This window comes from Morchella sextelata (assembly GCF_020137385.1).
Source record: "Morchella sextelata strain SCLS chromosome Unknown scls_24, whole genome shotgun sequence".
NCBI classification, from domain to species: Eukaryota; Fungi; Ascomycota; class Pezizomycetes; order Pezizales; family Morchellaceae; genus Morchella; species Morchella sextelata.
Genome location: NW_025408639.1, coordinates 991,066 through 1,009,590, shown reverse-complemented (window position 1 = coordinate 1,009,590; position 18,525 = coordinate 991,066). Strand labels below are relative to the sequence as shown.

Sequence of the window (18,525 nt, the reverse complement as noted above, 5' to 3'; positions counted from 1 at the left end):
CAATGACAGCACTGAATAAGAACCATGCGGAGTAATAATAGTAATATAATGCTATGTACATATGTCTGCGCCCGCGCCCGCACCCGCGCCTACCACCCAGCGCCTGGTTCCTGCCTGCGCCTGTACCCCTACTTACGCCTGCGCCAGTGGTCGATACGGTGCTCGAAACGGTGCTCGAAACGGTGCTCGAAACGGTGCTCGAAAACGTGCTCGAAACGGTGCTCGAAACGGTGCTCGAAAAGGTGCTCGAAACGGTGCTCGAAAAGGTGCTCGGTGCGGTGCTCGAGGCGGTGCTCGGTGCGGTGCTCGAGGCGGTGCTCGGTGCGGTGCTCGGTGCGGTGCTCGGTTTGATGCCTCCTAGGCGTCGATTTGGGCGTCGATTTAGGCGTGAATTAGGTGTCGAATTAGGAGTCTATATAGACGTTAGCATAGGTGTCAATATGGAGGCAGGTAGGAGGGGCGGAGGTGGAGGCAGGTAGGAGGGGCGGAGGTAGAGGTAGAGGTAGAGGTAGAGGTAGAGGTAGAGGTAGAGGTAGAGGTAGAGGTAGAGGTAGAGGTAGAGGTAGAGGTAGAGGTAGAGGTAGAGGTAGAGGTAGAGGTAGAGGTAGAGGTAGAGGTAGAGGTAGAGGTAGAGGTAGAGGTAGAGGTAGAGGTAGAGGTAGAGGTAGAGGTAGAGGTAGAGGTAGAGGTAGAGGTAGAGGTAGAGGTAGAGGTAGAGGTAGAGGTAGAGGTAGAGGTAGAGGTAGAGGTAGAGGTAGAGGTAGAGGTAGAGGTAGAGGTAGAGGTAGAGGTAGAGGTAGAGGTAGAGGTAGAGGTAGAGGTAGAGGTAGAGGTAGAGGTAGAGGTAGAGGTAGAGGTAGAGTAGAGGTAGAGGTAGAGGTAGAGGTAGAGGTAGAGGTAGAGGTAGAGGTAGAGGTAGAGGTAGAGGTAGAGGTGGAGGTGGAGGTGGCGGTGGAGTTGGGGATCCTCACCCAGCAATGCTGCGCGCTAGTCCTGAGTCAGCCTAGCGTACATGTAATATATCACTTTCTGTCAATATATCACATTTCCAAGACGACCTGTCACATTTGGACGAGACTAGCTGATTTCATTGTCCTAACCGGCCGAAGGCCGGAAACCACTTGTATATTATATGACGATGGATCCGCGTCCTGGTCCCGACACATCCCTGCATCCCAGGTGACACTCAATCACGCGTGCGCTTAAGACCGCCCCCACGAGATAGATCACGGTGATATTAGAGAAAAAAAACCCTACTACCCTTTGTCTTTCGTCTTATCTTTCTCCCGGAGTCATACACTGTCGCACCCTTTCTTTTGAGTCCATCTCTGTTCGGTGCACTCTGGATATACATTGCAACGCACTCCCGCGCGATGGAAGGGGAAAGTACGAACGACTCAAGGCGTCGGGCCTCTGAGGAGGACCTTATGGGAGGCCGAAGATCCAGAAGTCACCGTCGGAGGTTATCGGCTTCATCCCGCAATACCGATTGGAATGAGCGATCGAGTTTACTTGGGGTTCAGGAGCCTCACGGACGTCGACGAGACTACTCAACAGTCCCTTCGACGCCTCGCCCGCGAATTTCCCGACATCACTCGACTGCTTCTCCACAGGACACTCAAAGTCGGATTCCTTCTTTTGCGCAGCGACTGACAAGCGCACTATCAAATCATGATCTCAAGAACAAAACAACCGAGTCGCTGTTGGAGGAGAGGGTGTGGTACGATCAGGTAGGTATCCTGTTATGCAATCAATAAGGCTTGTAAACTGATTTTCTTCACTAAAATAGTTTACATCCACTGGTACGGCATAATAGCGCTTTTGAAAAATAGTTTAAATGGGCTAAAAGCTTTGCTTACATTGGAGTCTTGCAGATTGGATAAATGATTCCATAAAAGATGCAAATAGGGTTAAAGCTCTCAGAGCTCGTAAGGACTTTCGCGGCAGATTGCATGCTTGGTTTGATGGCGCTCAAGGGTGGGTGTTAGTTGCTATAATAGGCTTCATCGTGGCCTGCTTGGCATTTTTTGTTGATGTCACGGAGAATGTCCTGTTTGATTACAAGGAAGGCTATTGCACGAGTGAGTTCTCATGATCCACTCGAGAATCAATATAGACAGGGCTGACATTCTGGTTGGAAGATGGGTGGTACTTTAGTAAGAAAAAATGTTGTTTAGGTGACAGCGGTCAGTATTTGCAAACACTTCACTATCGTGATTGCCTCTTGTAATTGCTATGCTAACGTTTTTAAAAGCAACATCATTTTGTCCCATGTGGAGGCATTGGTCACAATTAGTCACGGGTTCAGAAAAGAAGACTGAGTATATTGACTATATATTCTATGTCGCTTTCACAGTGGTGTTAGCCACAGCATCTTCGTTATTGACAATGACCACTCGAACGATATACCCAGGTGCCCTACAAATCCAGAATGTAGACGAGGACTTGACACAAATATCCAGAGTAGATGGTGAAGGGCAGAGCAATTCAGAATCAAAGGCCGTGAACGCTGCACCCACCGTTTATTATTCTGCTGCAGGTAGTGGTGTCGCAGAAGTGAAGGTTATCCTATCTGGATTTGTTCTGCACGTACGTGTCCCCGTTTAGGTAGTGTCTATTGTTGTTGATAGTAATATTGCTGACACTTTATAAGGGATATCTTGGGTTGAAAACGCTTGTGGTCAAAACATTTGCCCTGATTTTAAGTGTTTCATCAGGCCTGAGTTTGGGAAAGGAAGGGTGCGAAAACTGATGACTATTTTCCACGCGATTACTTATATTAACATATATATACTAGCCCATACGTCCATATTGCTACATGCGTCGGAAACATTGCCTGCCGTTTATTTCCAAAATATAACCACAACGATGGTAAATTATACCCTTGTTTGATTGCCTGTGCGATGCTCATTTTCCATAGGGAAACGTAGGGAAATGCTCAGTGCAAGTGCAGCGGCTGGTGTCGCGGTTGCGTTTGGCGCCCCCATCGGCGGTGTTTTGTTCAGTCTTGAGGAAGTCAGGTGCGTTCTCATAGACCGTTTTGTTTCCAGTCCGTCGTATTTCACAAAATCTAATCCCTAGTAGCTACTACTTCCCACCAAAAACATTATTCAGAACATTCTTCTGTTGCATTGTAAGTTGTTACCGCCATATACCGCAATGAGAGTTATTCTGACTGTCACAGGTGGCCGCGTTATCCTTGAAATTCTTAAATCCATATGGAACAAACAAGATTGTGCTATTCGAGGTTCGCTATGTTACTGATTGGCATATTTTTGAGCTCGTTGCCTTCGTATTTCTCGGTGTTTGTGGCGGTGTGTACGGCGCTCTCTTCATCAAAGCCAGCAAGTTTTGGGCTACAACTTTCCGAAAGAATAAGATTATCAAGAACTATCCAGTTCTCGAACTCAGTTTTGTTGCCCTCGCTACTGGTTTGATCTCGTACTGGAATCGATATGTTCGGTTGGCTGTCAGCGAGTTACTTTTTGAGCTCGCAAGTCCCTGCACAGGAAGCGAATCTCAACATTCTGGGCTGTGTCCTGAGCCAGATGAGATTCCAGAGACCATACTGTATTTACTGGTCGCTCTTGCCATCAAAAGTGTTCTCACGTAAGTTTACCATTGCATCTTGGGTTTGTATATACATGTAGTAACAAGTGTCAAAGCGTTATAACCTTTGGAACCAAAGTCCCTGCCGGAGGTTAGTTTATTGTCCCTCGAAAACGTACTTAGTATTTCTGCTTATAAAATATAGTTTACGTACCTACTATGGTTATTGGTGGTATCATGGGACACACTGTTGGTTTAGCCGTTGAATATGCCGTCTAGTAAGTGCCAACCCCCCCTCAATATTTACTCCGGACAAGTTTTGATATCCTATCTAGCAAGTTTCCGAACTCAGCCTTATTCGAATCATGCCCTATTGGAGGCGCCCCATCGGCATGCGTAGTTCCAGGAGTATACGCATTGGTATGTGGCCCCGATGGGTGCTTATATTGCCATGATTACATGTAATTAATGTTCCCTTAGGTTTGCGCCGGCGCTGTAATGTGTGGTGTCACTCGGCTTTCAGTAACACTTGCAGTCATTCTATTTGAAATGACCGGTAGTCTCGACCATGTCCTGCCGTTCTCTCTTGCAGTACTTGTGTCTAAATGGACGGCCGATGCCATTGAGCCATTGAGCATCTATGTTAGTTTCTAACTACTATTACATGATACGTATGACTAAACAAAAATAGGATCTTCTAACTGCTCTAAACTCATATCCCTACCTCGATACCAAAATGCGACCTGTTTTCTCTTCTCAACTTGTTGATATTACACCCCGATTAAGGCCCGAACGTTTGATAGATATTACAGATTCTGTTCTTGTTCCAGCGGAGGAGCTTCGTGATAAGTTGCGGATGCTGCAAAACGCCGGAGAATTAGATGGTGGTCTTCCGATTGTCAGGGGTGGCATCCTTGTGGGGCTCATTCCAGCACCGGATTTGGAATTTGCTCTCGATAATCTTCATTCAGAAGAGGATGAATTTTGTCTCATGGCGCCAAGGGAGGATTCATCTGATAATAGTTCGGATGGTGTTTCGGTAAAAGATCCGACTGACTTCTCGCCCTATATTGATCCGGTAAGTGTTGCGTCCTTTGTGCTTGACAATTTTCCCTTAACAGTTACTTATTTTTTTGTTATAGGCACCTGTTGCACTTGAGAGACATTCGCCTATGGAATTAGTCTATGAATGCTTCGCAAAGTTGGGTCTCCGATATATGTGCGTGTTGCGAGATGGACAATTTGCAGGAGTTGTAAGTTGAAGACGCCCTGAACTTCTAATACATAACTAACTATTGCCCGGATAGGTGCACAAGAAGGCCTTTGTGAAGTATTTAATGGAGGTACACGAGGGGAAGGCTCATTAATCTAGACGTAGGTTTATACCTTATAGCGATGATATTCAAATACCCATGGCCAGAAAATATCGCCAGTAATTTATATTCTGTAGAAGACACTTTGTTATTTCTATTCCTTATTGCACTGTAGTGTTTGTTAGTTTTTCGTATTAACATTGCATGACGTACATAGTTACTTATGTTGCTATGTACTTGCACTTTCACCTGTTTTTTCCGATGATATCTCATCACTGATACCATTTGTTTGCTTTTTTTGTGTAACTATGACTCTTGTCAATAGCTCTAGAAGTTTGTGACTCGTCTGATGGCATTTATTTAGTACAAGAGGTTGTACTCATAGCGAAATTAACGGTGCATTATCCTTACGCCTGGTGTCTTGTATACTACTTGGTGTTTTGACGCATCGCGCCGAGATACAAGCTACCGGATCGACCCTCCTATAGGCTTATACAGAGGGTGGTAACATTATTGCGAAAACAGGGGTTGGCGAGCGTGCTAAAAACCCTAGCGAGTATACAAAACCTCCCACTTCAGAGATTTTGGTCCGATGTTGAAGCCGTGAACCGCTGAAGCCCGCCTAAAGCCTACCTAAAGCCCGCCTGAGGTTCCTCCTCACCCAATCACAGCACTCGCCCACCTGTGCGGGCCCACAGCACTCACCTACCCTTGTTTTCGCAATAATTTTACCACCCTCTGTATATATCCGGTCTAGAAATGTAGACAGAACCGTAATACATATATATAGAGTACATGTGCCTAGTCTAAATACCCTGGTTTAGTTACAAGTTTACGGTGAATTATAGGACTATCAGGGTTTGAAGGTTCAGATAAAATAAAATAAAAATAAATTTGTCCTAGACATGGTTTATCACTCGATGGAAAGAGAGCCTTGAAAAAGTGTTAGGTCGATCAAGCGTGGGATCCCACACCTCCACATAATTATTTCTATATTTCATGTGTACGAGTGTGCATTATAGCAATCTGGACGAACGATTACAATTTTCTTTTTCTTATCTTGCGTTCTGCGCCGTGCTTTCCAACAAGTTCTCTCTTCTCGTCCTCGCTGCTGAGTCTTCCTCAAGCCTCTTCTGGAGAAACGCCGTAATTTCCTGCACTTTGACCAATGCAATCCTCGCACATTGCAACAGAGCCAATGCTCTAATAGGCAAACCACCTGCTTTCGCAATCTGGCATACCTCACCAAACTTGTTTAGTGTGATAGTCATATCTCCGTCTCTTAACTGCTCTTCCTGTAGTGTAGCATCGACCAAAGATACCTCCCCGCCATGATAGAATGAATAGGTGACACAGATAGGGACATGGAGAATTGAAAGCGGGACAGGTACACGTTCAGTGAGTGTGTGAATTATAACTTTCTCGCCGTCAACCGAAACGTCAGGTCTGCGATAGTGCTGTAGAGCAGCTACAACTGCTATGCAAGATGCATCGATCAGCCCGCCATCGTGATGGAGGAAATGCACGTCGACACGTACTGCCCAGCACTTTTGACCGGCAACTATACAAAGAGATTCGGTATCGATGGCATTCGAGCGGCGGATGGCTTTCTCGATAAGACGTGCGAGGAGGACCTCTTGTTCCGTCTGTCTGTATTTGTGGTTCTCGATTTTAGCCTTTAAGGATGCATATAAATAGTGGACAGTCAACCGAGAAGGAGGACGAATTGTTGAGGACGAACCGGCCGGTTTCAAATGCGGGAGAGGCCATAGGCCCTAGTTCAGTTGTAATTTGGAAAACACCATCAAAGGGACGGTCAGAGAACGGCTTTGAAACCTCGGCAGAGACACGAGCGAGGACCCTAAGAAACTCGGTTTTACCGTCAGTTTTAAGTTAAAGACTATCGCAACTGTTTGCAGAGATAGATTTACCTTGTTTTCCCCAACTGGACATCGGCAAGGCCATAATCTTCACCGAATGAAATTTCGAGCTCTCGGAAAGACTCAAAGTTCCGGCCATCGATACGGAGATTCTCTTTGAGGGCTTCGAGGACGAAGGTCTTTTCGCATGTTGAAGGTTCTAATTCCTTAGGCATTTTTTGAAAGAATCAGTAAGTGGATTGGAGTTATGAAGAGCACTGGTGGGGTTCTGGGGAAGACGTGAACTTTTCGCGCGAAAAGCTGCATGCGGCTGAATATGGCTAGCGCACCCGAATTACATAGCCACGCCTCTTGAACAGCTACTTGTAGTTTTCATTTCTTCCAGGCCAGAACCTTCAAATTATTCTTCCTAGTAGCAACAATGACTACAGCTCACAGGTGATCCACTAAACCCGATCAAAGCTTTATACGAAGACTTATTTTTGCTAATCAATGATGACCGTGGCCACAGACCAACCTTCGATCCAGCCCGTGGTAAAGAAGCTCCCAAGGGCCCTGCCTACCACCAACGTCTCCTCCCAGCACATACCAAACTCAAGGTCCGCCAACCCGGCCAAGGAGGTGAAGCCGATTCAGAAGTCCGTGATCTCCGCGCTGAGCTGCTCAAGGCAGAGGCTGCCCATTATGCGAAAATCAACGGCGGAAAGGGGGCACAATTAGAAGGCCCTGGAAGGGATCCTACGTCTCCTTCTGTGGGCACAAAGAGAGCTATTGAGGATGGTGGAATTGGTGGGGGCGAGGATGGCGAGGAAGAGAATGCTGAGGCCAAGAGACGGAGAGTACTGGAAGAGACCCGGGACATAGACGCAGACTCGGACGGAGGGAGTGCCAGCGAGAGCAGTGATGAAGAAAGTGACGACGAAGAAGATGAGACTGCCGAGCTACTGCGAGAATTGGAAAAGATAAAGAAAGAAAGGGCTGAAGCTCGTGAGCGCGAGGTAATTAACTCACTAGTTCAATCTCTAAACTGTCATCTGACATTTTCAACCCCACAGGAAGCTGAAAAAGCCGCCCAAGAGCAAGAAAAGAACGAATACGACGTCGCTCGCGGAAATCCTCTTCTTAATAGAGGATCTGGTGATTTTCAAGTGAAACGTAGGTGGGATGATGATGTTATCTTCAAAAATCAAGCACGCGGCACGAGCGACAAGAATAAAAGGAAAGAATTTGTCAATGATCTTCTGCGTTCGGACTTCCACAAGCGATTTATGGTAAGTCATTTCAACCCACCATATCGATTCGGGTAGAAGACTGATTGCTAGTATTATTTAGAATAAGTATGTGCGATAGAGATGTTTTCTAGGTGTTGGGCAGTTTTCTTAAATAATTGTATTTTTAAACGAAACTTGCGGATTTGAACCTGGTATTCCTCATTCATTTCTTGTCGAGTGGCTTAGATACAACGGAATGGTGGATTGAGCCATGAATTTACTAGGGAAAGCCATTGCGAATAGGTTTAAACCGACAGGGCAGAGACATGATACCTATGGAGTATCGATCCTCATTAAGGGCCCATTTGGAGGCTGTTTGAAATAGGGGTATGGTGGCTTAAACTTTGCTCTGTATACTACTCAGTTTTAAGAAAATGAGTTATATCTGGCAGGCCATTTGAGAGTCCAGAAAAGCATGAAAACACGGTTTTCAAATGAGTAACTTGGGCCTGCTTTTCCTGCTGTAACTGTGATAATCCCATCTAGAGTACAACAGTCTCTCACTATAAGGATATTGTTGATAAAGATATGTACACACATGATGTATATCCTAAAGGATAAGATCGCCCGGTCTCGTCAACTTTTTTTAACACTTAATCCTGAACCTTCTATCCATAACTCTCCATAAGAACACAAAATTCCAGTCCAGAGGGTAATATCTCATACAGAGTACTGTACCAACCCATGACCGTAAACCCTACTATTTTCTAAGATCAGCTGCAGCTGCCTGACATCTGTCTGGTTCCTTTGTGCCTCCTTCTCATCTCCTCCTCCTCCTCCTCCTATAACTCGAGTCTCAATCTTGACTTTTCCTGTTAAGGACGATGTCCTACATATGTAATTATTTCTCAATTAAGATACATATTCGAGGTAGTACATATATAGGCTAGGAAAATTAAACGAAAGCAGATCAAATCTACATAGTTTTCGAGATAACACGTACAGAGTTCTTTGGGGGGGGGGGGGGGGGGATCCGGACCCCGTTATCTCAACGATACACCGGCATTTGTGACTGTCGAATTCCCAAATTTGAAAAGGTTTGATCAAAAACGGAGTATTTACGATTTACAGAGCCTTTGACCATTACAGCATTTTAAGGTGTTCCCCGAGCAAGTCCATGCCCCGATGTTATATACCCGGAAGTTCTTATAGAATTTCTTATCGTTGTTACGTATAGAGTACATTGACTACACGTAGTTTACGCTTAAGGATTAATATTCAGATACGCCAGTCGTGGTCGACCAAAACCAATAAAACGATGCATATATATATGTCTGACTGATCTCTAGAGTAACGTTTCCGAACACAAGTTCCAGAGGTCTTGATAGGCCGGCCTGAGTATAAAAGCAACCTGGACTGGCTCAGACCGGCCCACCAAGCACAACCCGAGACCGGCCTGGCCCATTAATACGGTCTTGAGCCCGGGCTTTTATGTTGATTTATAGTACTCGAGTACGGTCCGAGGAAACTGGTATTTTGCTATTCATCGGTGCTAGAGTGTATGATATTTTTTTGATATAGATAAACCGGGCTCCGATCCGCGATATGCGGGGATACACATCTATTTCGGCCCGCATAAAAGCCCGAGCCTCATTTCTGTCAGGATCAAGCCCGGCCCATTATTGACTACAGCCTCCGGTAGAATTATTGTGGAAAACAGGGACAACGATCACGCCGAGAACAGAGCGATTCTCCAACGCCACATTTCCGCAATAATTCTACCGGAGGCTCTACTACGTCCAAGTCCGGCTCGGTAGGGGAGGCTTGGGCTAGGCCAGGTATACCTACTGCCTGCATAAGCTTGTTACACAAGAACGATTCAGCAATCCCGCGTCGTTCCTTTAGGTTAACCTCACTGCTCTATTCAACTCAACCGCAAATTCGATGACTGATACCTACATATAGTCACTACAATTTGATATGCGCGCCCACCCTTGCTTCTTGGACTAAAGCTTCCAAGATATAATGGCTGACGGTTTGAGCCTTGCAGTAAACATCATCGCTGTCGTTCATCTTGTGGGAGAGGTAGCTTTCTCGAGCTACAGATATATTAATGAGGTCAAAGGGGCCTCAAAAAGTCTCAAGGATTTCGAAAGAGAACTCAAGTCCTTGAAGTCTATTCTTTTAAAACTGCGAACGTTTGCGGAGGAGAATCCCGGAATAGCAGAGTCTTGGTGTTTAACTGCACCACTCGAGAAATGCAGAACCGATATGGCCAGGATCAAGCTCGGGTTGGTACCTAAGAAGAAAAAATGGGGCGTGCAGCTTCTCTGGTGTCAGTGGCCTTTTAAAGAAAAGGAAACTTTGGAGTTTATTGAGCGGATCGAAAGATTGAAATCTCTCTTCGATCTTGCTACGGGTGAATTACAGCAGTGGGTTATCTTAATTAGATCTTCTCTTACTTTCACCGAATTTCAAGTTCTAGCCTAACCCATGTAAGGTCTCAACTAAAAAAGATCGAAAATAACGTACAACATCTCGTGCAAGCAGCTCAGGGTTCACATGGGTCTAAGAATACCGAAGACCAGATCATCCAATGTGGTACGTACGTGGCTGTAGATATAATGTATGTATATACAGTGAAAGCTTGCTATGATGGTACCTTCTCTAAGGGCGATCTCTATAAGGGTAGTGCGCACTTTTAGCTCCTTTCCCTTGGCGCCCCAAGCGTACGTACCTTTATAGCAAGCTCTACTATGTGCACGTACAAGTATGAATACATATCCTTCAAATCATGGGTTACCCATCTAACGAAGCCCTATTTTAGACAAACCCAATAGGGAAGTAATAATCAATTGGCTGTACTCGGAAGCATTTGACAAGCGCCATACCGAGATTAGTGGAAGAAGACAACCGAACACTGGGGAATGGATATTGAAAGAGCCAGAAGTCCAAGACTGGGAGAACGGGAAATCGAAATCTCGACTACTTTGGGGTTACGGTATACGTATGTGTATACGTCCTCTGCCGTGTTATACGGATATTGCTCACCCGGAACACACTTTTAGCTGGAGCGGGAAAGACCTTTTTGAGGTAGATACCTTTCAAACTAATCTTATGATTTCTAAAGTAGACTTGATTATATATATGTACTCGTTCTGATCCATATATAGCTCATTCATGATCGACCATCTTAAAAACCGAGCATCGACATCATCGAAGTGCGGCGTAGCCTATATCTACTTCAATTATAGCGAGCAAGCACAGCAAAACCCATTATCAGTTCTTGCCAGCTTGACGAAACAACTTGCGTGCCAGCTACAAGAATTACCCACGGAGATCAACAAGCCATACAAAAATATAATCGATAAGCAAAAAAACCCCAGTTTGGAGGAACGTTATAACATATTCCTCATAATTGCAAAAGCATTTGCCCCGGGCAATGTCTTTCTTGTTTGTGATGCTCTGGATGAATGCAAACAGGATACCCAACGAAAAATCCTCTTGCCATTGTTCCACCGAATGACAAACGATGGCATGAATTTATTCATAACGAGTCGCGAATTTCCTGACGATATTCAAACCTCTTTCAAAAACTCGTCAAAGATTAGGCTCTGGGCCAAGAACGAGGATATCAAGTTCTACATAGAACAGAAGATAGCTGAGCATTCGCGTGCACATCGGCTTGTTGAGAGTGCAAAATGTCAAATGAGATAGTGTCTCAGCTGAAAGAGTGCGCCAATGGGATGTAAGTGTGCATATAGTAAGATATAACAGAGGCATCCTAATGACCTGTTTGTAGGTTCTTAATGGTTTCTTTCCATGTGAAATATCTTTAACAGGTCAATGTCAAACAGCTGCTTGCAGCCCTCAAAAAGCTCAACGATTCTTCCAGCAAGGACGAACCTACTATGGATCCTACATATGACAGAGTCATGGAGAGTATTAGATTGCAAGAAGGAAATTGCACTGAGCTAGCCTTGAAGATACTATTCTGGCTGGCCAATGCCCGACGTGTACTCACGGTTCGCGAGCTTCAAGTAACAGTCTCCATTGAAAACGACTGCCCCACTTTTGAGAAGACCGCTTTAGCAGACAGAAATACACTACTTGATGTTTGCGCCGGCCTCATGACAATAGATCAAGAGAATAACGAGGAAGAAAATGATCTCAAGGATACTGTCAGATTAGCTCATTATACGATCCAAGAGTATTTGCTCAGAAAATCGATAACACCGAACGATGGAGACATGCAGATAGCCACAGCGTGTATCACTTTTATCTCTTATGATCACTTCACCCAAGGCGCCTGTACTCCCCACAAATCCGATGAATCTAACGGACCCGACGGATCTAACGGATCCGACGAACCTGACAAATCTGACGAATATCGGTCATACCTTCATACTTTCCTCAAATACGTCGTTGTGTACCTGACTATCCATCTCGGAGAATGCGATGAAACCTTAACAACACAACTGGTCCTTCAATTTCTTGAAAATCCCCAAGTGTTTTTGGTTTATGTAGAAGGTCATTTATTGTTAGATGATCCCTATTGTGAACTGGCTACTCCATTACACTTTGCTGCCGGTTAAAACACATGAGAGTAACAAAATCTCTCCTCGAAATGGGCGCCGATATCACAGCCGTAGACGTTAGAAGATATACAGCACTGCATCTTGTAGCTGAAAGGGGACATGAGTCAATAGTCAAGCTACTCCTCGAAACGGGCGCCGACGTCAAAGCCGGGGGCGATGGCGAATTGACAGCACTGCATTTTGCAGCTTACAATGGACATGAGTTAACGGTCAAGCTACTCCTCGAAATGGGCGCTGATATCGAAGCCGTGGACAATGACCAATGGACAGCACTGCATTTTGCAGCTGGCTCGGGGCATGAGCCACTAGTCAAGCTACTCCTCGAAATGGGCGCTGATATTGAAGCCGTGAACTATGTCGGACGGACAGCCATGGTTTTAGCAAAAGATCAAGGGCATGAGAAAATAGTCCAATTACTCGAGAAATATATGGTAACCGGCACTGCAGTGGTAGAGACTGACGAAAATGAGGGGGGTGGGGGTGTTTCTCAAGAAGAGTAAAAGAATCATAGCCATAAAGCAGTGACAGACGAACGTTGTTACTGCGTAAGTGCTTGAGAAAGCTTCTAAAGAGCCGTTCGATAAGGCTGACATTTTGATATTAGGGCGTGCTTCGAGTTGGGTGAAGGGGTGGGAATTTTAGGTACAAGAGTAACGACCTAGAAGTGGGAGGGGTACTTTCTCTTTATTTTCTTCTGTCTTTTTTGTTTGGCCTTCAAGTTGCATATAATGATGTGCCCGGAGATTTTTTGGGGGTCATTATAGGATATATACGTACTATAAACAATAACTATTTGCACTATTTAAGGATGTTCTGGAACGTCTTAGTACTAGAAACCATCGAGAGTATCAGTTAAGATAAGGTTATACATGCGTATAATAAAATTTAGCAAACCCCCCAGGAATCTTAAATTTGTTGGATTTGATAGTGTTCAATATTAAAAGCATGCCAAGCCATCCATTTGGCCACGAGTGATATTTCATGAATCCGCATGTTTCTTTTATATCTAGGTCTAATCAAGGCAAATTTATTACTTCCTCAACCATTATCTCAATTTCTAACAAATCCTCTGCCCACAGCTCTCCTCTCTACACCTCCGCGGCGATTATAAAGCCAGGCCTCCTTTATATTCCCTACGTTCCTTACAACCGGCGGTGCCAGATTCTTCCGCGTCGCAGCGTCATCGCAGAGGACCTTCACACTCACAACCCCTTTCTTAAGAACCTTGTTCCGGCGCTTTTGTTCCCGTCTGCGCCGATTCTTTTCAAGATGTTTTGACGGTTGGCCTGCCGGCGCCGGGGTTTCATCTTCGGAATCTTCTGAATCGGAGTCTTCTGGGCGCGATGCAACGGCCGCAAGAAGCGATTCTGGGAGGAGCTTGGGAAGTTTGGTTTTTTCGATTGGGGCAAGGGCGGAGGTATCCTCTGGGGTTTGTTCTTTATCTTCGCTTGCAGCTTCGTTTCTTGTTTCTGATTCGGCTTCGGCCTCGACGGTAGCGTTTGATGCCTCGAGAGTGAGCTGAGATGCGGCTTCGTCGAGACGTTGACGCTTCCGGGCGTCAGCGCCGGCTTTCTGGGTCTTCAATTGGGTGTCGCGCTCTTTTCGCTTCTTGCGCGCGGCGTCTTTCTGCCTATAGTGTCAATTGCAAGTTAGCTACCAGTTTAATTCGCATTGGCTCTAGAATGATAGGGAGGGGCATATACGCTTCTGCTGCCTTGCGCGCCTCTTCGTCCCGCTTAAGAGCTTCCTCTTTCCCGGCACCTAGCGAAGTCTCTTCGGGCGCTTCGTCATCCGACTCCGAAGCGTCCGAGTTCTCTTGGGAGTCTGCAATCTCCCTAGAATCTGGTTCCGCAGAGCTTTGGAGGTTCGCGATTTCCTCGGGTTTGCTGGTGGTGGTGGCGGCGGCGGCGGTGGGGGTATCGTCCTCATCGAAGCGGGTGTGATTTCGGCGGGGCGTAGGTGTGGACGTTAGAGGGAGGGCTGGTGAGAGAGGTTCGATAGGCTCGCCATTGCGGGACGCTTTGGCGCGGTGTGCACGGGTAAGAGGGGCCATTGGGTCTGGGGGAGTGGTAGTTACGAGTGTTTTTTGTGGTGGTGGTGAATGCCACTGTCGCTGGCGCTGGTGGGTCGGTCCATGACGGGAAATTTTTATGGGTGCCAAGAGTGAGGCTCTCAGGGATATTCCCGGAATAGAATCTCGAGGTTGTAGATGTCATACTCTGGCAGGTATCTATCCTCCTTATGTAGAGAGAGACCTCTGGGCGGGATCAAACGGATACGGCAGGGTATGCAAGGGGTATTATTCTAGAATGCTCTGCAATTAAACCCTGAAATATCTAGATAGCACCTCCTCTACATGTATACATAACTCAAGAAGATAGAGGATACAAAAGCCATCCAGCCAAACAGACTCGACAAAGGCTAGAAACCCAATTAGAATCCCGGGATAGCTCTCTCCCGCATCGCATCTCCAGGGGCTGTGTCTGTCCAAGTAACACCTCTTATCTTCACCACAATCCTTATAAAGCTCGAGATCATCCACTACGTTCCTCCAGCTGCTGTCGCGTCCCTTCCATACTTTGCTCCCAACTCGACGGTTAACTGCAGATAGCCATGGATATCGAAGGACTTGTTACTCCCCCGCCCCCTCCTCCCAAAGAAGGCCGAAAATACGACCTCGTCGTCTTCGGTGCGTCCGGATACACAGGCCGTCTGACCTGCGAACAAGTCCTCGCCAACACACCCTCAACTCTGAAATGGGCCATTGCCGGTCGCTCCCCCAATAAGCTTGAGCTTCTTGCGCTGGAATATAACAAGCGCTTTCCCGATCGTGTTCCCGTTGGTACGCTGCCCCCTTTCTAGCTCCCAAGGCAGGTTTTGAGTTGTATTCTGATGGCAGTACTGCGTGGGGATAGGGATCTTTATCGCGAATGTGGAAAATGAAGATACATTGGAGACCATGGCTCGGGTAACGAGAGTGCTCATAACTACTGTGGGCCCATACCTGAAGTATGGGACACCGGTGCTGGAAGCGTGTGCGTTAAACGGAACTCATTATGTAGATGCGACGGTAGAGACGACATGGGTGAGGGAGATGATCAAAAAGTATCACAAGACAGCGACAGTTAATGGTGCCGTGGTATGTTCCTGTTATCTGCCCCCTTTCCTGTCATTTGAATCATTGCTACTCCAGTCTTCATTAGCCGCACCTCTATCATTACCCCTAATATAAACATCACTAACAACCATTCAGATCATCCCGCAATGCGGCGTGCAATCCGCGCCTGCCGACCTTGCTGCCCACTCCCTCGTAACATTGATCCGTAATCGCCTCTCCTGCCCCACCGATAACATAACTTTCACACTCCTCGATCACGTTTCAGGTGTCTCCGGGGGAACAGTCGAAACACTCCTCTCAGTATGGGAGATCGCAACACTCCAGGAAATGTTCCACGCGCGCAGAACTTACTCTCTCTCCCCCATCAAGGGGCTCGATCTCCCCTTCATCCCGCCCATCCAGCAGCATGAAGACCTTGGAATCCTAACCAAGAACGTCCAGGCGAGTCATGACGAGAAGGTCGTGATGCGCAGTTGGGGCCTAAACCAAGGAGGGGAGTGGTATGGCAGGAATTTTATGTTTAGGGAGTATAGGAGTGTGGAGACCATGTTCATGGCGGTGTGGATGTATATATGGATGAGCATGATCCAAATTTTGCCTTATGTCACGCCTGTTAGGTAAGTGCAATACCATTGACATTAGTTTGAAGGTATGAGCTAATAAGAACAGATGGATAATTCGCCGCTACTATGCACCCCCATTGGGCGAGGGTCCGATCTTGGAGTCGACTAACAAGTACCGCATTGAATGGCGTGGTATAGCTGAGGCGGACGACGATAATGAGGAGGCTGCAAAAGCTACCATTTCAATATTGTGCGAGAAAGACACCTACACCACGACAGGAATCCTACTTGTGCAAACGGCAATGAGCTTGCTGTCAGACGAGGAGACATTCGCAAAGAAAACTGGGGGTGGTGTACTGACACCATCGGCGGCGGCAAGTCCAGCGTTCTTCATGGCGCTAGATAGGTGCGGGTTTCATGTAGAGACGAAAATGATGGAAGAGTTTTAGATAAAAGATAAGAGAAGGGCAGAGAAGGGAGGTATACTATTATACTGGACTAGGGCTAGAATGGGGTTGGCCGGAAAGGGATGAGAGGAGTTTTTATTTGCACTTTACATACATGTTCAATACCAATCAACCCATGCATTATTATCATTGACCTACTGCTCGTCCCTACAATCATTGACCCATTCTTTACTGATGTCCACTCACTAATGCCTCTTTTAGCAGCCTACATAACTCCCTAGCTGTTCCCACAGAAGCCTGGTAACCCGTTCCGCCGTGCCCGTAGTTATGGCCTACAATTCTCCACATTCCATCCACCTTCACCCACTCCACCTCCACTCTAACCCCTCCTTTTCTACTTGGCCGTCTCCCTACCTGCTCACTCACCACCACAAATTCCCCCTCCTCCAACAACTCTGGCGCCAGCTCCCTACACCGCTCCCGTATGCGCGCCGACAACCCCACATCCACCTCCACACTCCAATCCCCGTCGTCCTTACTACCCCCAAGAATGCTCGTCCCGCTCCCTGGGCGCGGTATCACATATGCCGTCCATCCCTCTCCTTCCGTGAACGTTATCCCCGCCGCCTCGTCCTTTACGAGCACCGTCTGTCCTTTTGTCGGATACACGTCTGCGTCTGCGCACAGCACTCCGGCCGCCAGGCCGGTGCAGTTGATCACCGCCACTGCCTCCTCGAGCGAGGGGAGGTCAAACACTTCGCTGATGGCGTCGACTTCTGCGGTGTGGGTTTTGACGCCGAGGTCGCCGAGGCGGCCGTAGAGGTGGTCGAGGTAGGTGTTGGGGTCGATGCAGAAGGAGTCGTATGTGTGCGGGGTGTAGGAGGTCACGAGTGTGGACCACCAGGGCGTGGTGGTAAGGCGGTGGTGCGAGGTGGTTAGCTGTGAGAGGGAGTTAGTGGGGTAGAGGTAAAGTGTTCGACGGTAGCAAGGTGGGGGGGGGGGGGGGTACTCTGAGACCGGCATCTGGATTCTGGCACAGCGTCTGCCAGTACTTGTAGGTCTCTGCTTCAAAGCCCTGGAGCCTGGTGTCGGTGGGGGATGCGTGGGAGCGCCAATGCTGAGGACATCAGTGTCTCTCCATGATGCATTTCCGAATGTCTATATGGTACTTACTGCGCCGGCTCTATGGAACGTCAGCACTCCCACCTCTATCCACACATATGTATGCTGTAGATTAAATGGAGGGTTCATACTTTGTGGAGCAATACTCGATGCTGTCCTCGCCGGGCCAATGTTTTGCGACAACAGTAACGCCGAAGCCGGCCTCGAGGAGGGTGAGCGCAGTCTGGAGCCCTACCACGCCGGCGCCCAGGACGATGACCTCCTCTTGTTTGGACATTGTGTTGTGAGTGATATCTCGTGAAGCAGCTGGGTGTGTAGGTCTAGCTATCTACAGTGCCTTTTATCTCACGAAAAAAAGTGGGGAAGCACAAGGTTTAAAGCGATGTGATGTGCGGATATAATTCCCCGTGGGGTAAGGTGAGTATTTTCGAACCCTTGTAAAATAGGTGCTTTCTATATACTCGCAATTTCACAGCGTTTCCGGACGCAACTGCTATTGCATACACAGAAAAAAGCCGCCAAGGCTATCTTTTGTATGGCATGCAATAGTGGTCGCGTCCGGAAACGTCAAAAAACTACGAGTACATGTATGTACCGGGGGTTGAGGGTAAGTACTGAGAACCCCTTTTTGGGGAATTTTAAAAAGTGAGGGCTTGTAAAGGAATCTGATTGGGCTGATATAACTAAAATGACACTTGGCAGCCAAGCAGGTATTTGGACAGTCTGCCCCGCAGCTTTTGCAACGCAACCTCCTCAACCTCTTT

General features: G+C 47.0%; 10 protein-coding genes across 10 annotated transcripts; 5 read left to right on the top strand and 5 right to left on the bottom strand.

Moving 5' to 3' along the window:
* Positions 1-128: 128 nt before the first annotated feature.
* Positions 129-1,954, bottom strand: H6S33_007821 (uncharacterized protein; the record flags this gene model as incomplete). Its single annotated transcript, XM_044839176.1, has 5 exons — positions 129-357; positions 423-966; positions 1,455-1,649; positions 1,725-1,780; positions 1,860-1,954. 5 exons carry the CDS (start codon positions 1,952-1,954, stop codon positions 129-131), a joined length of 1,119 nt encoding a protein of 372 aa, XP_044688694.1.
* A 434-nt stretch (positions 1,955-2,388) lies between these two features.
* On the top strand, positions 2,389-4,916 carry H6S33_007820 (uncharacterized protein; the record flags this gene model as incomplete). The annotated part of the gene is made up of 13 exons (XM_044839175.1): positions 2,389-2,589; positions 2,654-2,739; positions 2,798-2,871; positions 2,921-3,020; positions 3,085-3,133; positions 3,185-3,609; positions 3,666-3,700; positions 3,755-3,827; positions 3,885-3,969; positions 4,030-4,191; positions 4,241-4,627; positions 4,692-4,802; positions 4,857-4,916. The coding sequence occupies 13 exons, from the start codon at positions 2,389-2,391 to the stop codon at positions 4,914-4,916; spliced, it is 1,848 nt and encodes a 615-aa protein (XP_044688693.1).
* A 1,001-nt stretch (positions 4,917-5,917) lies between these two features.
* Positions 5,918-6,133, bottom strand: H6S33_007819 (uncharacterized protein; the record flags this gene model as incomplete). The annotated part of the gene is made up of 1 exon (XM_044839174.1): positions 5,918-6,133. The coding sequence occupies one exon, from the start codon at positions 6,131-6,133 to the stop codon at positions 5,918-5,920; it is 216 nt and encodes a 71-aa protein (XP_044688692.1).
* Positions 6,134-6,330: 197 nt separating this feature from the next.
* H6S33_007818 (uncharacterized protein) lies at positions 6,331-6,957 on the bottom strand (the record flags this gene model as incomplete). Its single annotated transcript, XM_044839173.1, has 4 exons — positions 6,331-6,336; positions 6,401-6,512; positions 6,604-6,723; positions 6,794-6,957. 4 exons carry the CDS (start codon positions 6,955-6,957, stop codon positions 6,331-6,333), a joined length of 402 nt encoding a protein of 133 aa, XP_044688691.1.
* Positions 6,958-7,163: 206 nt separating this feature from the next.
* Positions 7,164-8,092, top strand: H6S33_007817 (uncharacterized protein; the record flags this gene model as incomplete). The annotated part of the gene is made up of 4 exons (XM_044839172.1): positions 7,164-7,180; positions 7,254-7,740; positions 7,798-8,013; positions 8,075-8,092. The coding sequence occupies 4 exons, from the start codon at positions 7,164-7,166 to the stop codon at positions 8,090-8,092; spliced, it is 738 nt and encodes a 245-aa protein (XP_044688690.1).
* Positions 8,093-10,224: 2,132 nt separating this feature from the next.
* H6S33_007816 (uncharacterized protein) lies at positions 10,225-12,548 on the top strand (the record flags this gene model as incomplete). Its single annotated transcript, XM_044839170.1, has 8 exons — positions 10,225-10,385; positions 10,454-10,554; positions 10,703-10,723; positions 10,781-10,960; positions 11,022-11,046; positions 11,127-11,591; positions 11,671-11,701; positions 11,796-12,548. The coding sequence occupies 8 exons, from the start codon at positions 10,225-10,227 to the stop codon at positions 12,546-12,548; spliced, it is 1,737 nt and encodes a 578-aa protein (XP_044688689.1).
* A 32-nt stretch (positions 12,549-12,580) lies between these two features.
* H6S33_007815 (uncharacterized protein) lies at positions 12,581-13,051 on the top strand (the record flags this gene model as incomplete). Its single annotated transcript, XM_044839169.1, has 1 exon — positions 12,581-13,051. One exon carries the CDS (start codon positions 12,581-12,583, stop codon positions 13,049-13,051), a length of 471 nt encoding a protein of 156 aa, XP_044688688.1.
* Positions 13,052-13,601: 550 nt separating this feature from the next.
* H6S33_007814 (uncharacterized protein) lies at positions 13,602-14,604 on the bottom strand (the record flags this gene model as incomplete). Its single annotated transcript, XM_044839168.1, has 2 exons — positions 13,602-14,181; positions 14,255-14,604. 2 exons carry the CDS (start codon positions 14,602-14,604, stop codon positions 13,602-13,604), a joined length of 930 nt encoding a protein of 309 aa, XP_044688687.1.
* A 560-nt stretch (positions 14,605-15,164) lies between these two features.
* On the top strand, positions 15,165-16,681 carry H6S33_007813 (uncharacterized protein; the record flags this gene model as incomplete). Its single annotated transcript, XM_044839167.1, has 4 exons — positions 15,165-15,393; positions 15,467-15,690; positions 15,805-16,286; positions 16,339-16,681. 4 exons carry the CDS (start codon positions 15,165-15,167, stop codon positions 16,679-16,681), a joined length of 1,278 nt encoding a protein of 425 aa, XP_044688686.1.
* Positions 16,682-16,867: 186 nt separating this feature from the next.
* Positions 16,868-18,038, bottom strand: H6S33_007812 (uncharacterized protein; the record flags this gene model as incomplete). Its single annotated transcript, XM_044839166.1, has 4 exons — positions 16,868-17,578; positions 17,649-17,756; positions 17,813-17,822; positions 17,893-18,038. The coding sequence occupies 4 exons, from the start codon at positions 18,036-18,038 to the stop codon at positions 16,868-16,870; spliced, it is 975 nt and encodes a 324-aa protein (XP_044688685.1).
* Between the last annotated feature and the right edge of the window lie 487 nt (positions 18,039-18,525).